The sequence below is a fragment of the Colossoma macropomum genome, unplaced genomic scaffold, assembly GCF_904425465.1.
Source record: "Colossoma macropomum unplaced genomic scaffold, Colossoma_macropomum, whole genome shotgun sequence".
In the NCBI taxonomy this organism is placed as follows: Eukaryota; Metazoa; Chordata; class Actinopteri; order Characiformes; family Serrasalmidae; genus Colossoma; species Colossoma macropomum.
The window spans coordinates 4,698,171-4,712,205 of NW_023494795.1; the positions used below are offsets into that span (position 1 = coordinate 4,698,171).

General features: G+C 40.2%; 1 protein-coding gene across 1 annotated transcript in view; it reads right to left on the reverse strand.

Moving 5' to 3' along the window:
• atf6 (activating transcription factor 6) overlaps nucleotides 1-14,035 on the reverse strand; it is a 105,828-nt gene that overhangs the window by 21,718 nt on the left and 70,075 nt on the right. Inside the window, exons 13-14 of the mRNA XM_036581250.1 lie at nucleotides 10,010-10,077; nucleotides 6,346-6,457 (exon numbers count right to left, since the gene is read on the reverse strand). Of these exons, the coding sequence (XP_036437143.1) occupies nucleotides 6,346-6,457; nucleotides 10,010-10,077 (180 nt within the window). The remainder of the gene's footprint in view (nucleotides 1-6,345; nucleotides 6,458-10,009; nucleotides 10,078-14,035) is intronic.

Below are 14,035 nucleotides of genomic sequence, written 5' to 3' on the forward strand. Positions count from 1 at the left end.
ATAAAACAAGGACACATCCTTGTTTCTACGCTCATTGTCCATTTTATCAGCTCCACTTACTATATAGGTGCACTTTGTAGTTCTACAGTTACAGACTGTAGTCCATCTGTTTCTCTGATACTTTGTTAGCCCCCTTTTACCCTGTTCTTCAGTGGTCAGGACCCCCATGGACCCTCACAGAGCAGGTACTATTTGGGTGGTGGATCGTTCTCAGCACTGCAGTAACACTGACGTGGTGGTGGTGTGTTAGTGTGTGTTGTGCTGGTCTGAGTGGATCAGACACAGCAGTGCTGCTGGAGTCACATACACTGTACTGTATATATTCAATATGGCATGTAACATTATCTATGTAAGGAAATTTTAAGTTTAAAGTTTAAAAAGATGAAGGCCAATATTTTGCTATATCAGCGCCACACAGTGTGAGAACAGCGCAGTATAGAAAGCTTATCCAGATAAAAAACCTTCTTCAAAAGCATTGAACGAATAAATGAATTAATTTGTTGAGGCAGTATGTAAACTTGTTTTTGGCCAGATGATTATTTTATACATGATTGTACGTCATTTTTAAAAACTGTACTTATCCCTGAAAATATTACTGCTATTATTGTCTCTACACTCTCAGAAAAAAAGGTACTAAACCGTCACTGGGGCAGTGCCCCTTTTGTCACTGGGGTGGGACCCTCAAGAGTCCATCTCAGTACCTTTAGTCAGGGAACATAACTGAACCATAATCCACTGAAATGATATGTTCTAAGCTGTACTGACTCCACACACCCCGTCTCGTCTCCAGGCTTTTATTTTACTGTTCTGTTTTAAAACATTTGGTTATGAAAAGGTACAAATACGAACTTTTCACCTGGAAAAACTTATTTAAGGTTCACAATCAGACCTTAAAACCACTGTTGAACCTTTGAGGGAACATTTACATTGTTTGTACCTTAAAGAATGAAAAATGTACCTGCAGAGAACCTTTATTTCTAATAGTATACATATTAACCCTCTTTTGCACAATGTTGCCCTCAGGGCAACAAACCCATTTTCCTCACTTCACGATAACATTATTCACATTTAAAGACAAACACAGGGTTAACAATAAAGGAAAGAGTTTGAGTAAGTCAATAAAAGCATGTACTTGATCATACTATCTCTTAGTGGGCACTTTTAAACCTCTTTTTCAGGCTTCAGTATCACTTTTTTATTGTGAGAATTTGCGGAAATAGGTTTGTTGCCTAGAAGCAACACTGTGTGACAGTGGAATGGATTTAGCCGGCCACAAGCCAGGTCTCACCACCTCAGCGAACACGGCTGTATATCATTTCTTCCCGGACAACAAACCCCAAAAGGATCCCTGCACACACAATCAGGTCCATCTTGTGCAAGAAAAGTGAATAGAATATTTATTTCTTTATTTTTTAATTGCTCTCATAATGCGTGCAGTAGAGGGTTCATGAAACTCTTGCCATCATTAGAAAAATCAGGTTTTATACAGCATTTAGTAACAATGAGCAGGTTCAAGTCAGTTTTGGACAGAACTTTATTGGGCTTGGATCAGTCTCAGACAAATACGCGATGTGTTTCTGATCGGGTCGTGCTTGAGCAGAATTTGATTGGACCTGGTTCAGACTTCAGGTGCTGTGGTTTGGGTCAGACTTGCTTTTTCGGCCTAAAATTTCACGCCCAATGAAAGCTGAAATGAACGGACCATTAGAATTAGTCCAAAATGACTTACATAAAATAAAACCTTGTGACATTACCGCAAATTAAACTCAAGAACATGTTCTCCCTTCCCAATAAAGTTTCCAGGACACAAAGTTGTACCACAGCAACAAGCAAGAGAGGAACAGAAACCCCTACAATGACGACAAAACATGCTGGAAATGTTGAGATATAAATTAATTCAAAGTAGATTTCAAGTCCAGCATGAGATTTTAAATGAAGTCCAGCGTGAGCTCTGGCAGGAACGGAACCTCCTCACACGAAAGGAACCCCATAGAGACCCACACCCTGCAACCCAAGAAACAAAATACAAGCAAATAACCAGACAGGAAAAACCTAATAAAGGCTATAAAAATTAAAACGCGACCACAGCGACTATCTTCAAGTACAGCGTGTTCTACAAGCCTCCAGAGAACACCTTCCATTCAGCTTGTCTCCGATCTCTCCCGTCTACATCCTGGCACTCCTCGTCTCATAAAAGTTACCCAAGTTGCTCTTGGGAAGAAATGTGCGTTGCTGCAACAAGCCTTTGATTTAAACTCATAGGGTAAATATAAACCAGATAGATCTGGCCCAAGTTACTGGAAATAAACGTACTGCCCCTGGTTCACATTAGAAAGAGGAGAAGCATGTTTAATACAAGAAGTTAAATAAAGGAGTGAAAATTAAACACTTGGGGTCATGCAAGCAACTGATAGCTCTTTGAACAAAAAGGCCTTCAGAGGCTCAGCTCCATTTTCTCCACGTCCAGCACTGGAAGAGTGCAAACTGGAATTCTGATGCCGATATTAGGTCCATGACGAAACATCTCAGCTATTCAGTGACGATCTTATTCTGCAAACCTGGCCTTGGCTGAAGAAAAAGTCACGTAGGAGCCCATCAGGCCATCTTTCATAGCCAAAGAGAAGTCATAAAAGCTAAGGGGGGCTTACTGTAGTCATAGAAGTCAACAAGTCCAAGACATTTCAGTGGAACGGAGTGGAAGAGGAGGGGAGACGAAGCAATCCTCAGACGCTGCTTCTTCCTGAGCAAACAAGGCTGATGTTTTGCTGCCTGACTCATGAAACCATCAACCAATTTTTCGGTAAGACCCCCAAAGACGAGGGCAGCCAGTCAGTTACGCACTGGGAAACCCAGTGACTGCTATATTGGCCTTGTGAGAAAGATCTGTTTGTTTGGAGGGCGCATCCATTTACACAAAGGAAGGCAAACCGGTCTCAAGCTCTCAGAAGTGCTTTCAGATGTATTAGTCACGTCCTTGTTTAACCTTCTACTGCACACATTACGAGAGCAATTAAAAAAAAAAAATCTGATTGACTTTTCTTGCATAAAATTGACCTGATTACTGAATTCAAATCATTTTTTAAACAATAATCTGTGCAGGGGTCTTTTTGGGGTATGTTGCCTTGTGGCAACATTGTGCGACAATGGGCCGAAATGATATAGATCCGTGTTCCCTGAAGTGGTGAGATCTGGCTTGTGACTGGCTGAATCCATTCCACTGTTGCACAATGTTGCTTCTAGGCAACAAACACATTTCTGCAATTTCACGTAACTGAAAAATGATACTGAATGTTAAAAAGAGGTTTGAAAGTGCCCACTAAGAGACAGTAAGACCAATGCATGCTTTTTTACTGACTTACTTGATCTCTGCCCTTTATTGTTAACCCTGTCAGTGTCCTTAAATATGTATAATGTTATTGTAAAGTGAGGAGAATGTTTGTTGCCCTGAGGCAACATCGTGCAATAGAGGGTTATGTTTCACGAGAAGAGTTTGGTTGAGATCGGGCAAAACCCAACCGTGCTTTTGTTTTTTTTATATTTCTGAAGTAACCGTTGGGAGGGAGTTACTGTATTACTGTAAGTCATAAGATGGATGAGACACCTCATAACATCGGGTTCCTGTTTATTTTATACTTAAGGACAGAACAAAAAATGAGCGCATTTGCTCCATGTTGTGCAGGGGGGGGGTGTGACCCTTCAACAAAAGCAATTATCAGCTTTCCTCCAACATGATTCACATCATCGGAGTGCTTAATCGAAAGCAAGTATGGCTGGAGTGTTGGGAGAAACACAAACAAGCCCGAAAACCACAAGAGAAGACGAGGTAAACACTAAAACCTTGTGTTGACGGTTACAAATGAGGTCAGATCGAAACCTATCGAAACACAGGGCCTTGTGGGCCTCACGCTGTCCAACGCCGTGAGCGTACACTTGTGTGTGCGGGCTCATTTCTTCTTGGACACATCTATGCACCTCTGAATCACAGCAGAGCTGTTTGTTCAGTGTTTCACTGAACGAGGCCATATGGTTCCTCTTTCAATTAAAAAGGGTGGAGGTTTTGGCGAGAGCCAAGCCCAAAGCCTGGCATCCCAGCTTCAACGTCTTCTCACATACTTTATTAACAGCACATCAATTTGTTTACAATCAGGGGAGGTGCTGGGAGTGGCAGTGGAACTGTTGCTGTGCATGGGAAAATACTGTCAAAGACAGCGGTTCTGAGTTACGGTCCTGTGGGATCCCTGCAATGCACAGTTCAGTGTTTTCTTTGCCCTGAGGGTTTGGTAATTGGCCAGTGAGCTGAATCAGTTTAGGGACTAAGAAACATATACACAAGAACCTAGAACAACATCTCAATATCTTTCACCAAGATCCACTGAGCTGTCAGTTTATTGCACGATGCCATTCAATCAGAAACACTGACCACGTAGTTGCACTGTATGTTTTCAATTACTGACTGAAGTCCATCCGCTGGTGCCCAATTAATCGGCTCCCCTCTACGCCAGCCATGAATGGAAAGGGACCATCAGGAACATCACTGATATTATTCGGGGGCTGGACCATTCTCAGCGCAGCAGTGACATCAACGTGGTGGTGGTATGTTTAAGGTAATTTGCTCACAGATCATTAAAGCCATGATGTTATTGATGATGACACATGGCCTCAAATTTGAATATTCTATTGATTTTATACAACAGTTCTGCAAAATGAAGTAAAAATAAAAACAAAAAATATAGAGTTATAAAACTGTCACAATATCAGGTTCAGCTTAGCTTTTGCAACATGTGACAGATTAACAAGGTTCAGAAGGTTCAGAACTTAATGTAGGCCTGCTGTATGTAGACCACACACACACACACACACACACACACACACACACACACACACACACACACACACACACACACACAGTCTATCTGTCTATGTCTATGTCTAATCTATCTATCATCTATCCATCTAACCATCCACCCATCCATCCACTTAACCATCTATCTATCCATCCATCCATCCATCCATCCACTTAACCATCTATCTATCTAACCATCCATCATCTATCCATCCATCCATCTAAACGTCCATCCATCCATCCATCTAACCATCTATCCATCTATCCACTTAACCATCTATCTATCCATCCATCCATCCATCCATCCATCCACTTAACCATCTATCTATCTATCTATCTATCTATCTATCTATCTAACTAACCATCCATCCATCCATCCATCATCTATCCAGCTAGCCATCTATCCATCCATCTATCCATCCACCCATCCATCCATCCACTTAACCATCTATCTATCTATCTATCTATCTATCTATCTATCTATCTCATCCATCCATCCATCCATCCATCCATCTATCCATCCATCCATTTAACTATCCATCCATCTATCCACCCATCCACCCATCTACCTATCTACCTATCTACTTATCTATCTATCTATCATCTATCCATCTAACCATCCATCCATCCATCCACCCTTTCATCCATCCATCATCTATCCAGCTAACCATCCATCCATCCATCCATCATCTATCCATCTAACCATTCATCCATCCATCCATCCATCCACCTATCCTTCCATCCAACCATCCATCATATATCCATCTAACCATCTATCCATCCATCCATCATCTATCATCTAACCATCTATCCATCCATCATATATCCATCTAACCATCCATCCATCCATCATCTATCCATCTATCTATCTGTCTATCCATCCATCCATCCATCCATCCATCCACATATCTGCCAACCAGAGTGCAGCCAGAGGTGACTGTTATAATCGTAGGTGTTGCTCTGGTAGAAGCACATAAGGCACAGCTGTGTTTGGAGTTTTTAAAAACCTGAGAATAGACCACCAATCAAACAATGTCCACGAAAAAGTGGCCCTGTGGTCAGAAACTGACCAATGATGAAGGGCTAGAAGATGACTACCACCAACTCCGCATGAAAACAGATATCATCTCACACCTGCTCTTACACTGTGTACCCACGAGGCAGGTGTGTATAATAAAGTGTCAGGTAAGTGTGTCTAAACTTTGAACAAATGCTGAAAGTCCAGAGGCTCCTACGAAGTAGAACTTGTTAGCCCCCGCCTGACCTCAACTCAGGCAGCGCTGAGTTAAATTGATGTAACAGAATTTCTTCAACTTCAACTCAAGGCCAACTTAAACAGCATCAGTTACTTGGAAAACCAATACGTCTGGTTCTGCAGTTATTTGAGAAGTCCATGAAATATCAAAGCTCCAGTTTCAGAGAAAAGTTTCTCATGACCTCTGTTCATCTTCACATACACACCGAGTGCATGAGTGGGAGATTGGAATAAAAAGGCCACTCACTCTGCGGAAAGAGACCACGTAGAAGGTGTCTCCTCGACGGTTGATCTCATCAAAGAAGTCGCTGTAAGTGCGGTGAGGGGCGTAGTACACTTGCAGCTCGTTGCCTTGACGTCTAAAGACAAGGGAAAAAATCAAACCTTTAAATACCAGACCATGACCTTTTTACTGCTTATTGCAAATACAGATTACTTTACAAATTGTCCAGTGACTGATTGTTTGGCCAACTGATTCGTTTTTTTTTAAAGCAGATGGTAAAAAAAACCTTTTGCAACTCGCAGCTTCACATCCGAGCACAAACAGTTCCAAGGCCAATCAATTAAAACACAAACCAATGTAACACTATAATCAATGTAGCCCAATGAATTCCACTTGACTGTATAATCACACAACATAATAAACACTAAAAAATATCCTAAAATTTTCTATTAGTAGCCATTTGTCCATGATGGATGAAATCCATATGATCAAATAGAGAAGCATTTTACATTGATCTGCACTGAAAATATAAACATAACTAGCTAGTTGCATGAGTTATGCTGGTCATGTATTTTGCCAGACCAATCAGATCTAAATATGGTGTTTTATTATTTATTTTTTTTAATAAGAGTCATGCTTAAAATTATGTTTTGTTAAATGTCTATATATTGTAATAAAGTTTTGTGATTAAATAAATAAATGAATGATTAAATTAATAAATTATTGCAAACGTCCCCATAGTCCCCACGTACCACCACAGGTTGAAAACCACTGCACTAGCATATTTCCAGTACTTTCTATTAGCCAAAGATACAATATAAACAACATTATTTGCTCTTTAAAGCATCTTACCTGGCATTTTTACTCTTAAACAAGAAATCAGTCCAGCTATTTCAGAATCAGAACATAAAACCAAATAAAATATTACACTGAAAGCAACTGGCTACGTAACCAACTATGCTGTTGGCATAATATGCTACTGTCTTGATGAAGCAGGAGTATTTGAATGTAGTGTCAGTACCTGATGTGTTATATACAGAATAAAAGCACAGCACAGAACAGCCAAAACGGAAGAAAAATTAAAAAAAAAATGACCGATTCCATGCTTTGGAGTAAAAACTGGCAGATTTTGATCTTGGCTGCTGATGTTTGTGCATCCTATACTAACGAGAAATGGCTTTTCAGCAAAATCAAGTGAGGTTTCACCATGATACAACACAAAGTCTACAAACTTGCTCATGATTTGCATGGAAATGTACTAGATATGACCGATATAGCGGCACAGATGAAAAGCCCTGAGCAGTTTGTGTAAGAAATGAAAGATTTTCACTAACAACCTCTCCGCTTGATCCCACAGAGAGGTTTTGTGTTAGAACTGCCAGAACAACAGAAATATTAATGCTGTCATACAGTTTTTCACTTTCAGCTCTAGTCAACACACGCTAAGGTATTTCGTTCACATTTGATCACAATCAAAACACGAAACAAAACCCTTCAGAATGAATCGACTGCCTAGCAACTTATACAAAAGCATGGTCACCTTCAGATCAATTTATTGTACAGTGAAACATTTTCCTGCCTGTGTAAATGTGTTTTTTCCCCTGCTGTCGGTGTGTTGACAGTGGAACGACGCAGTCATGCCTAATTTGGCACAGTCCTGGGCCGAAGCCAGAGGAACGACGGCCAAACCCGAAAACATGATTTACTCTGAGGGAAAGTGGTGAGATCGGCCAAAAAAATAACGCAAGCACGAAAGAAGGTGTAAAAATAGCAACATTACATCCACGCTCAGCTTGAAACACGAGCAGGGCAGGGCTTCTTAAGCCGAGCCGTGCTTCAGTCTGTCTAAAAAAATATAGAAATGAATAATTAAATGCATGTTCTGTTGGAAATACTGGCCAGTGTTGGTAAATCAAGCTCTCACTTCATTCTGCAATCTCGAACACAACCAGTAAAATCCACGTTAAAAAATCTCATCAAATCTGTGGGCCAGAGAAAAAAATGGTTTTATTTCATTTTTAATTAATGTCGTGCTATAACCTGAACTTGAAATATTACATGAATACTTAAAATATTCATAATGTAAAAGTCCCCAGGTGCTCGGCCATTTAAACCCTACCTATTTGCTTGAACTAGCCACCCGGCGTCCTTCACTTGCTGCAAGTTCATTTCTTATTTTCACCCCTACCCTTGTTTTCGAGGGTCGCCTTAATTTATTATCACCCACCCCTAATTCTTCAGTAATATGAAGCTGAAGTCAGTTATTCGCCAGCTTCTTGTTCGTATTTTCCTGTTCCGCCTTAAAGGCACCAGAATGTCTTTTATTCTGGAGAGTCTCTCAAAGCATTTAAAAGCACAGAAGCCCACCAGCTCTTCACGTCAGGGTGGGTAAAGGATCTCATGGTGTTCATAAAGAGGAGAAACACTCTGATCATAGGAGGAACGACATCAGCTAATTAACACAGATGTGATCAATGCTGGCCTTTAGAGAACTTTAGCTGATGTTATCAGCCGAGAGATGAACAGTCGCCCCCCTAACGGAGCTGCAGACAGCCGGTATAACTTTACTCTCTGTTCCTGGAGATTTAAATGACGTTTGAATGGAGAATCATAATCGTTAAATATCAGACTGAATGTCGTGGGTCGGAAAACGACGTCGTGTTTCAACAGACGTGATTCTGTAAGTTTGCTAGAGCAGTTAGTTCAGAGTTCAGCTCCAGTCCTGAAACCCCTGCACTGCATACCTGTGATTTCCTGGTTAAAATACCTGATATTATTATCTAATTAATCCCTTCTTGAGCTGAACGAGGTGAACAGCAGAGAAACACTAAACTGTACAGTGCAGCGGCTCCAAGCCTGGAGTGAAAACACTGAATTAAAGGTCTGTGTGTCTCTCGTCTCTCAGCTTCTGTCGCATCTTGCGGGTGAATCATTCACAAAGCACAGCAAATTGAAGGCATCGTGCAGCGCAGTCACTCCCTGATTCGGTCCTCAAAATGGTGGCGCCTATACTGTGTGATGTCACACGAAACATGAGAATGCAGTGTATAAAAGTGTAGTATGCAGTATACAGTACACAGTATGCTCTGTTGGACACAGTTCATTAAGGCTTTTCCAGTATAATATGATAGAGACCGTCACTGAACACAACCAATATAGTTTGGAAAAACTAGATTGGTTAAACTAGGTGTCAGTAAACATGCATTGGTTGTGGTGAAACAGACTTATCTGTAAAATATTTGTCCACATAAATAAATAAATAAAAAACATTTTAACTTGTAGCATACATGACTTGATCATAAAGTCTATGTGGATGCTTACAAATGCCATTCACCAAAACGACAGTGATCCAAACATCAAAGAATTAAATCAAAGAATTAAAATCTAAGTATTTTGTAAGCCGTTTGCTACTAGAGTCTAGTTGGATATATGCACAAAGACTCTACTTTGGCTTGAGTTATTAAGGACCATTAAACGATTAAAAAGGCTTAAAGAAAGTCAACCAAAATCCAAATATTGCTAAAAATTCATAAAGGATGATAGCTACCAAATGACATCATGCTAAGTGGTGCTCGGCACTTTCCATTCATTGTTAACCAAACAGGCATTTCTGACTGAACTCCACCTGAAACAGAATACTGATTAACTTGAATGTGAAGAACTCCAATGCTTGATGAGCAACACTTACTTTTCATTAGAGTCCGAATACTGGACAGTCGCAATCTGCGCCACCTCCACTTTCTTGCTGCCCGTTTTCTGAGAACAAAGAAAGAAAAAAAGAGCAGGATGAAGGAACAGCTGCTAATTAATACTGTTCATAATCAAAGAGAACGGATGAGAGCATGAATAGGTGTGCCATGAGGCAATGGGTGCGTCCTTGGGCTCCTGTCAGGCTGTTTTAGGCTGATAATGACCACCTTAAAGCATTTATTTTGATTTGGTCCCTGGGACTAGCATGGTTCCCTAATGGGTCACTTTAATGAATGGGTTCAAATTACAGCTTTCAGGTTCTGGGAAACACCTGTCTGTCAACACACTAGTCTATTTACAACTCTCTGCAGGCAAATGACTGGGTTATTTGCACTAGTGAGGTCTAAAGATTAGAGATATTACAATTACAGTGAGTACTGGCTCATACCTAGGCCTGTGTCCAGTGAAGATTAACAGAGTTACAGCAGTAGCGGCCTCCAGCGATGGTAAAACCTCATTTACCACGGGTTTAAAAATTATTAACTCATTTATTGATTAATTTTAAGGAAATCATAGCAAGATACTAGCATAATTGAACTTTTAACCATGCTGGGTAAACTGATATGCTACATTAATGCCATATTTATCGTACCCAACAGAAATGAGATCTGCGCAGCTGTTGAGCTGCACTGGTTGAATGTGATTCATACCGCAGGCAGATATCATGCCTTCAAAAAGGCATCTATTGCCAGGTTTCAGACATCAGACAAAACAGGTCTTGGTAAAACCATGTGTAAAATGATGTCTCAGCTCTCGTTCATCAGGCAAAACAGACCATTTCAGACAGCCTCAGGCTAAATGGCTTCAGAGAAGAAGGCATCAGGCTAAGCTAAGTGGCCTCAGATGGTTGAGTTGGTATGACATGCTATAGCTATGTCTTGGCTACTGTTTTACTTGTTACTTCTTTACTTTTTATGATTATTTTTATTCTTTTTGTTTCTTCTATTAGTATTCTTTTTATTTATTTTACTTTTTATTCATTTTATTATTGTGAATTTATTGTCTTGCATCTTCTATTTCTTTTATTTCATTGAATTTTTTATTTATTTTATGCTTGTCTGATCTGTTGCTTGCTAAGTTACTCTATTGTAATTTTAATGGGGTATTGATTTAACGGTTTATTGGAACCTTCATATTATTACATATTTACTATTATTTTATTACATTTATTTTTACTACCCAGCTGCTCAACCCCTGATTTCTGTATTGCTCAGCTACACTGTAAAAGAGGGTCTCCCTCAATGTATTCAGAGTTTAAATAAAGGTTGATTGATTGACATTCGCAATTCAGTTCTTTACGCCTGTGGAATTAATAATAAGAGATCAGTGGTATTCTACTAAAGATGGACACTAGCCACTAGCCATGGAATTACAGGTTCTTGGTCAAGTGGAATAGATGATATACATCGATCAGGCATAACATTATGACCACCTCCTCGTTTCTACGCTCATTGTCCATTTTATCAGCTCCACTTACTATATAGGTGCACTTTGTAGTTCTACAGTTACAGACTGTAGTCCATCTGTTTCTCTGCATACTTTGTTAGCCCCCTTTTACCCTGTTCTCCAGTGGTCAGGACCCCCATGGACCCTCACAGAGCAGGTACTATTTGGGTGGTGGGTCTTTCTCAGCACTGCAGTAACACTGATGTGGTGGTGGTGTGTTAGTGTGTGTTGTGTTGGTACGAGTGGATCAGACACAGCAGTGCTGCTGGAGTTTTTAAACACTGTGTCCACTCACTGTCCACTCTATTAGACACTCCTACCTTGTCAGTCCACCTTGTAGATGTAAAGTCAGAGACGATAGCTCATCTGCTGCTGCACAGTTTGTGTTGGTCATCGTCTGGTCCTTCATAAGTGGTCACAGGAAGCTGCCCACAGGACGCTGTTGGCTGGATATTTTTGCTTGGTGGACTATTCTCAGTCCAGCAGTGACACTGAGGTGTTTAAAAACTTCAGCAGCACTGCTGTTTCTGATCCACTCGGACCAGCACAACACACACTAACACACCACCACCACGTCAGTGTTACTGCAGTGCTGAGAATGATCCACCACCCAAATAGTACCTGCTCTGTGAGGGTCCATGGGGGTCCTGACCACTGAAGAACAGGGTAAAAGGGGGCTAACAAAGTATCAGAGAAACTGTAGAACTACAAAGTGCACCTATACAGTAAGTGGAGCTGATAAAATGGACAATGAGCGTAGAAACAAGGAGGTGGTCGTAATGTTATGCCTGCATGTGTATTTGTGTAAGAATGGTTACATAAAACAGCAAGAGGCAAGTTCATGTTTAAGTAGACTTAAAATAGACTGACACTGTACAGGCCTGCAGTGATAAAAGGGGTTGCATGTTAATGGCTAAGCTCTCGTCACATAGCGGATTTAAGCACAACACTACACAGCACTGCTATTTAGGCATCACTTTTAAAGAGTTAACATCTTGCACTCAATTATCTATTTAATCCTTTCTCTCTCTCTGAAGCAGAATCGCATCTGATTAAAGCAAGTGATAAAAGACTTGAGTAAACAAGTCCAAGGCTTCGCTCAAGCCTGCCCCGCAGGCATTTGTGCTGTTCGACACCAGACCCAGCTGGCTCGGACCACAAGAGGAGCACTGAGCCAGCTTTCTTTTTCCCCCGGCTGTCAAATACATCCACTTCTAGATTTTTTTTTACAGCTCCTCTGCAGCTTCGCGCAAGTCCATAAAACAGCCTGCAGTGCGCGAGTCGTATTTTACACAGAGCAGACGGGAGTAGACGGCCCAATCGCTTTATCTCAATTCATTTTGAACCAGCGAGGCTGATCTAGGATAAGGATCTTTTAATCCTGTCACATATCTGGCCTCGTGTAGGCTTACAGAGTGATGAATGAACCTGGATGAACTATGAACACAGACAGAGCTTTCAGTGCTGTAACAGTAATGAAGCAGTGCATTACTGAGGCTGATTACACACTACTATCATCTCCCCACAGGGTTATCAGGATACGCTTAGAGATGGAGGCGGAAAAGAGAAATGAGCAAAGGAATGAAAAGTCAGAGAAAAAGAAGGAAAGAAAATGAGCAAGCAAACAAGAAAGAGACAGTAAACATGCAAGAAAGAAAAAAGAAAAAGAAAGAAACCTGAAGGAATGTAAAGAGTGAAAAGAAGAGACATGACAAAAGAAAAAGAAAGAAAGAGAGGAAGTAAGGCAGAAAATGAAAAAAGAGCAAGCAAATAGGAAAGAAATAAGATTAAGAAAGAAGGAAGGAAAGAGTGAAAAGAAGAAAAAATAAGAGAAGGAGAGAAAAAAACAGTGAGTAAGAAAGTGATGAGCAAACAAACATGAAAGAAAGAGAGAGTAAGAAAGAAAACAGAATGAGCGAAAAAGAAAAAAAATACAGACCAAGCAAATTAAAAGAGAAAGAGTAAGTCAGCATGAATGAAAGAAAAAACAAAGAATGAATGAAAGATAAATGAAAGAAAGAGTGGGAAGAAAAGAATGAAAAACAAAGAAAGAAAGAGGGGGAAGAAAGAAAGAAAGAAAGAAAGAAAGAAAGGAAGTAAGAAAGAAAGTGGTGGGAGGAAGGAAGGAATGAAAGAAAGAAAGTAGGAAAGAAAGAAAGAAAAAGAAAAAAGAGTGGGAAGAAAGAAAGAAAGAAAGAAAGAGTAGGAAAGAAAGAAAGAAAGAGGTGGGAGGAAGGAAGGAATGAAAGAAAGAAAGTAGGAAAGAAAGAAAGAAAAAGAAAAAAGAGTAGGAAAGAAAGAAAGAAGAAAGAAAGAAAGAAAGAAAGAAAAAGAAAGAAAGAGAGTAGGAAAGAAAGAAAAGAAAGAAAGAAAGAAAGAACAAAGAATGAATGAGTGAATGAGTGAATGAATGAATGAGTGATGAATGAATGAATGAATGAATGAATGAATGAGTGAGTGAGTGAGTGAATGAATGAATGAGTGAGTGAGTGAATGAATGAATGAATGAGTGAGTGAG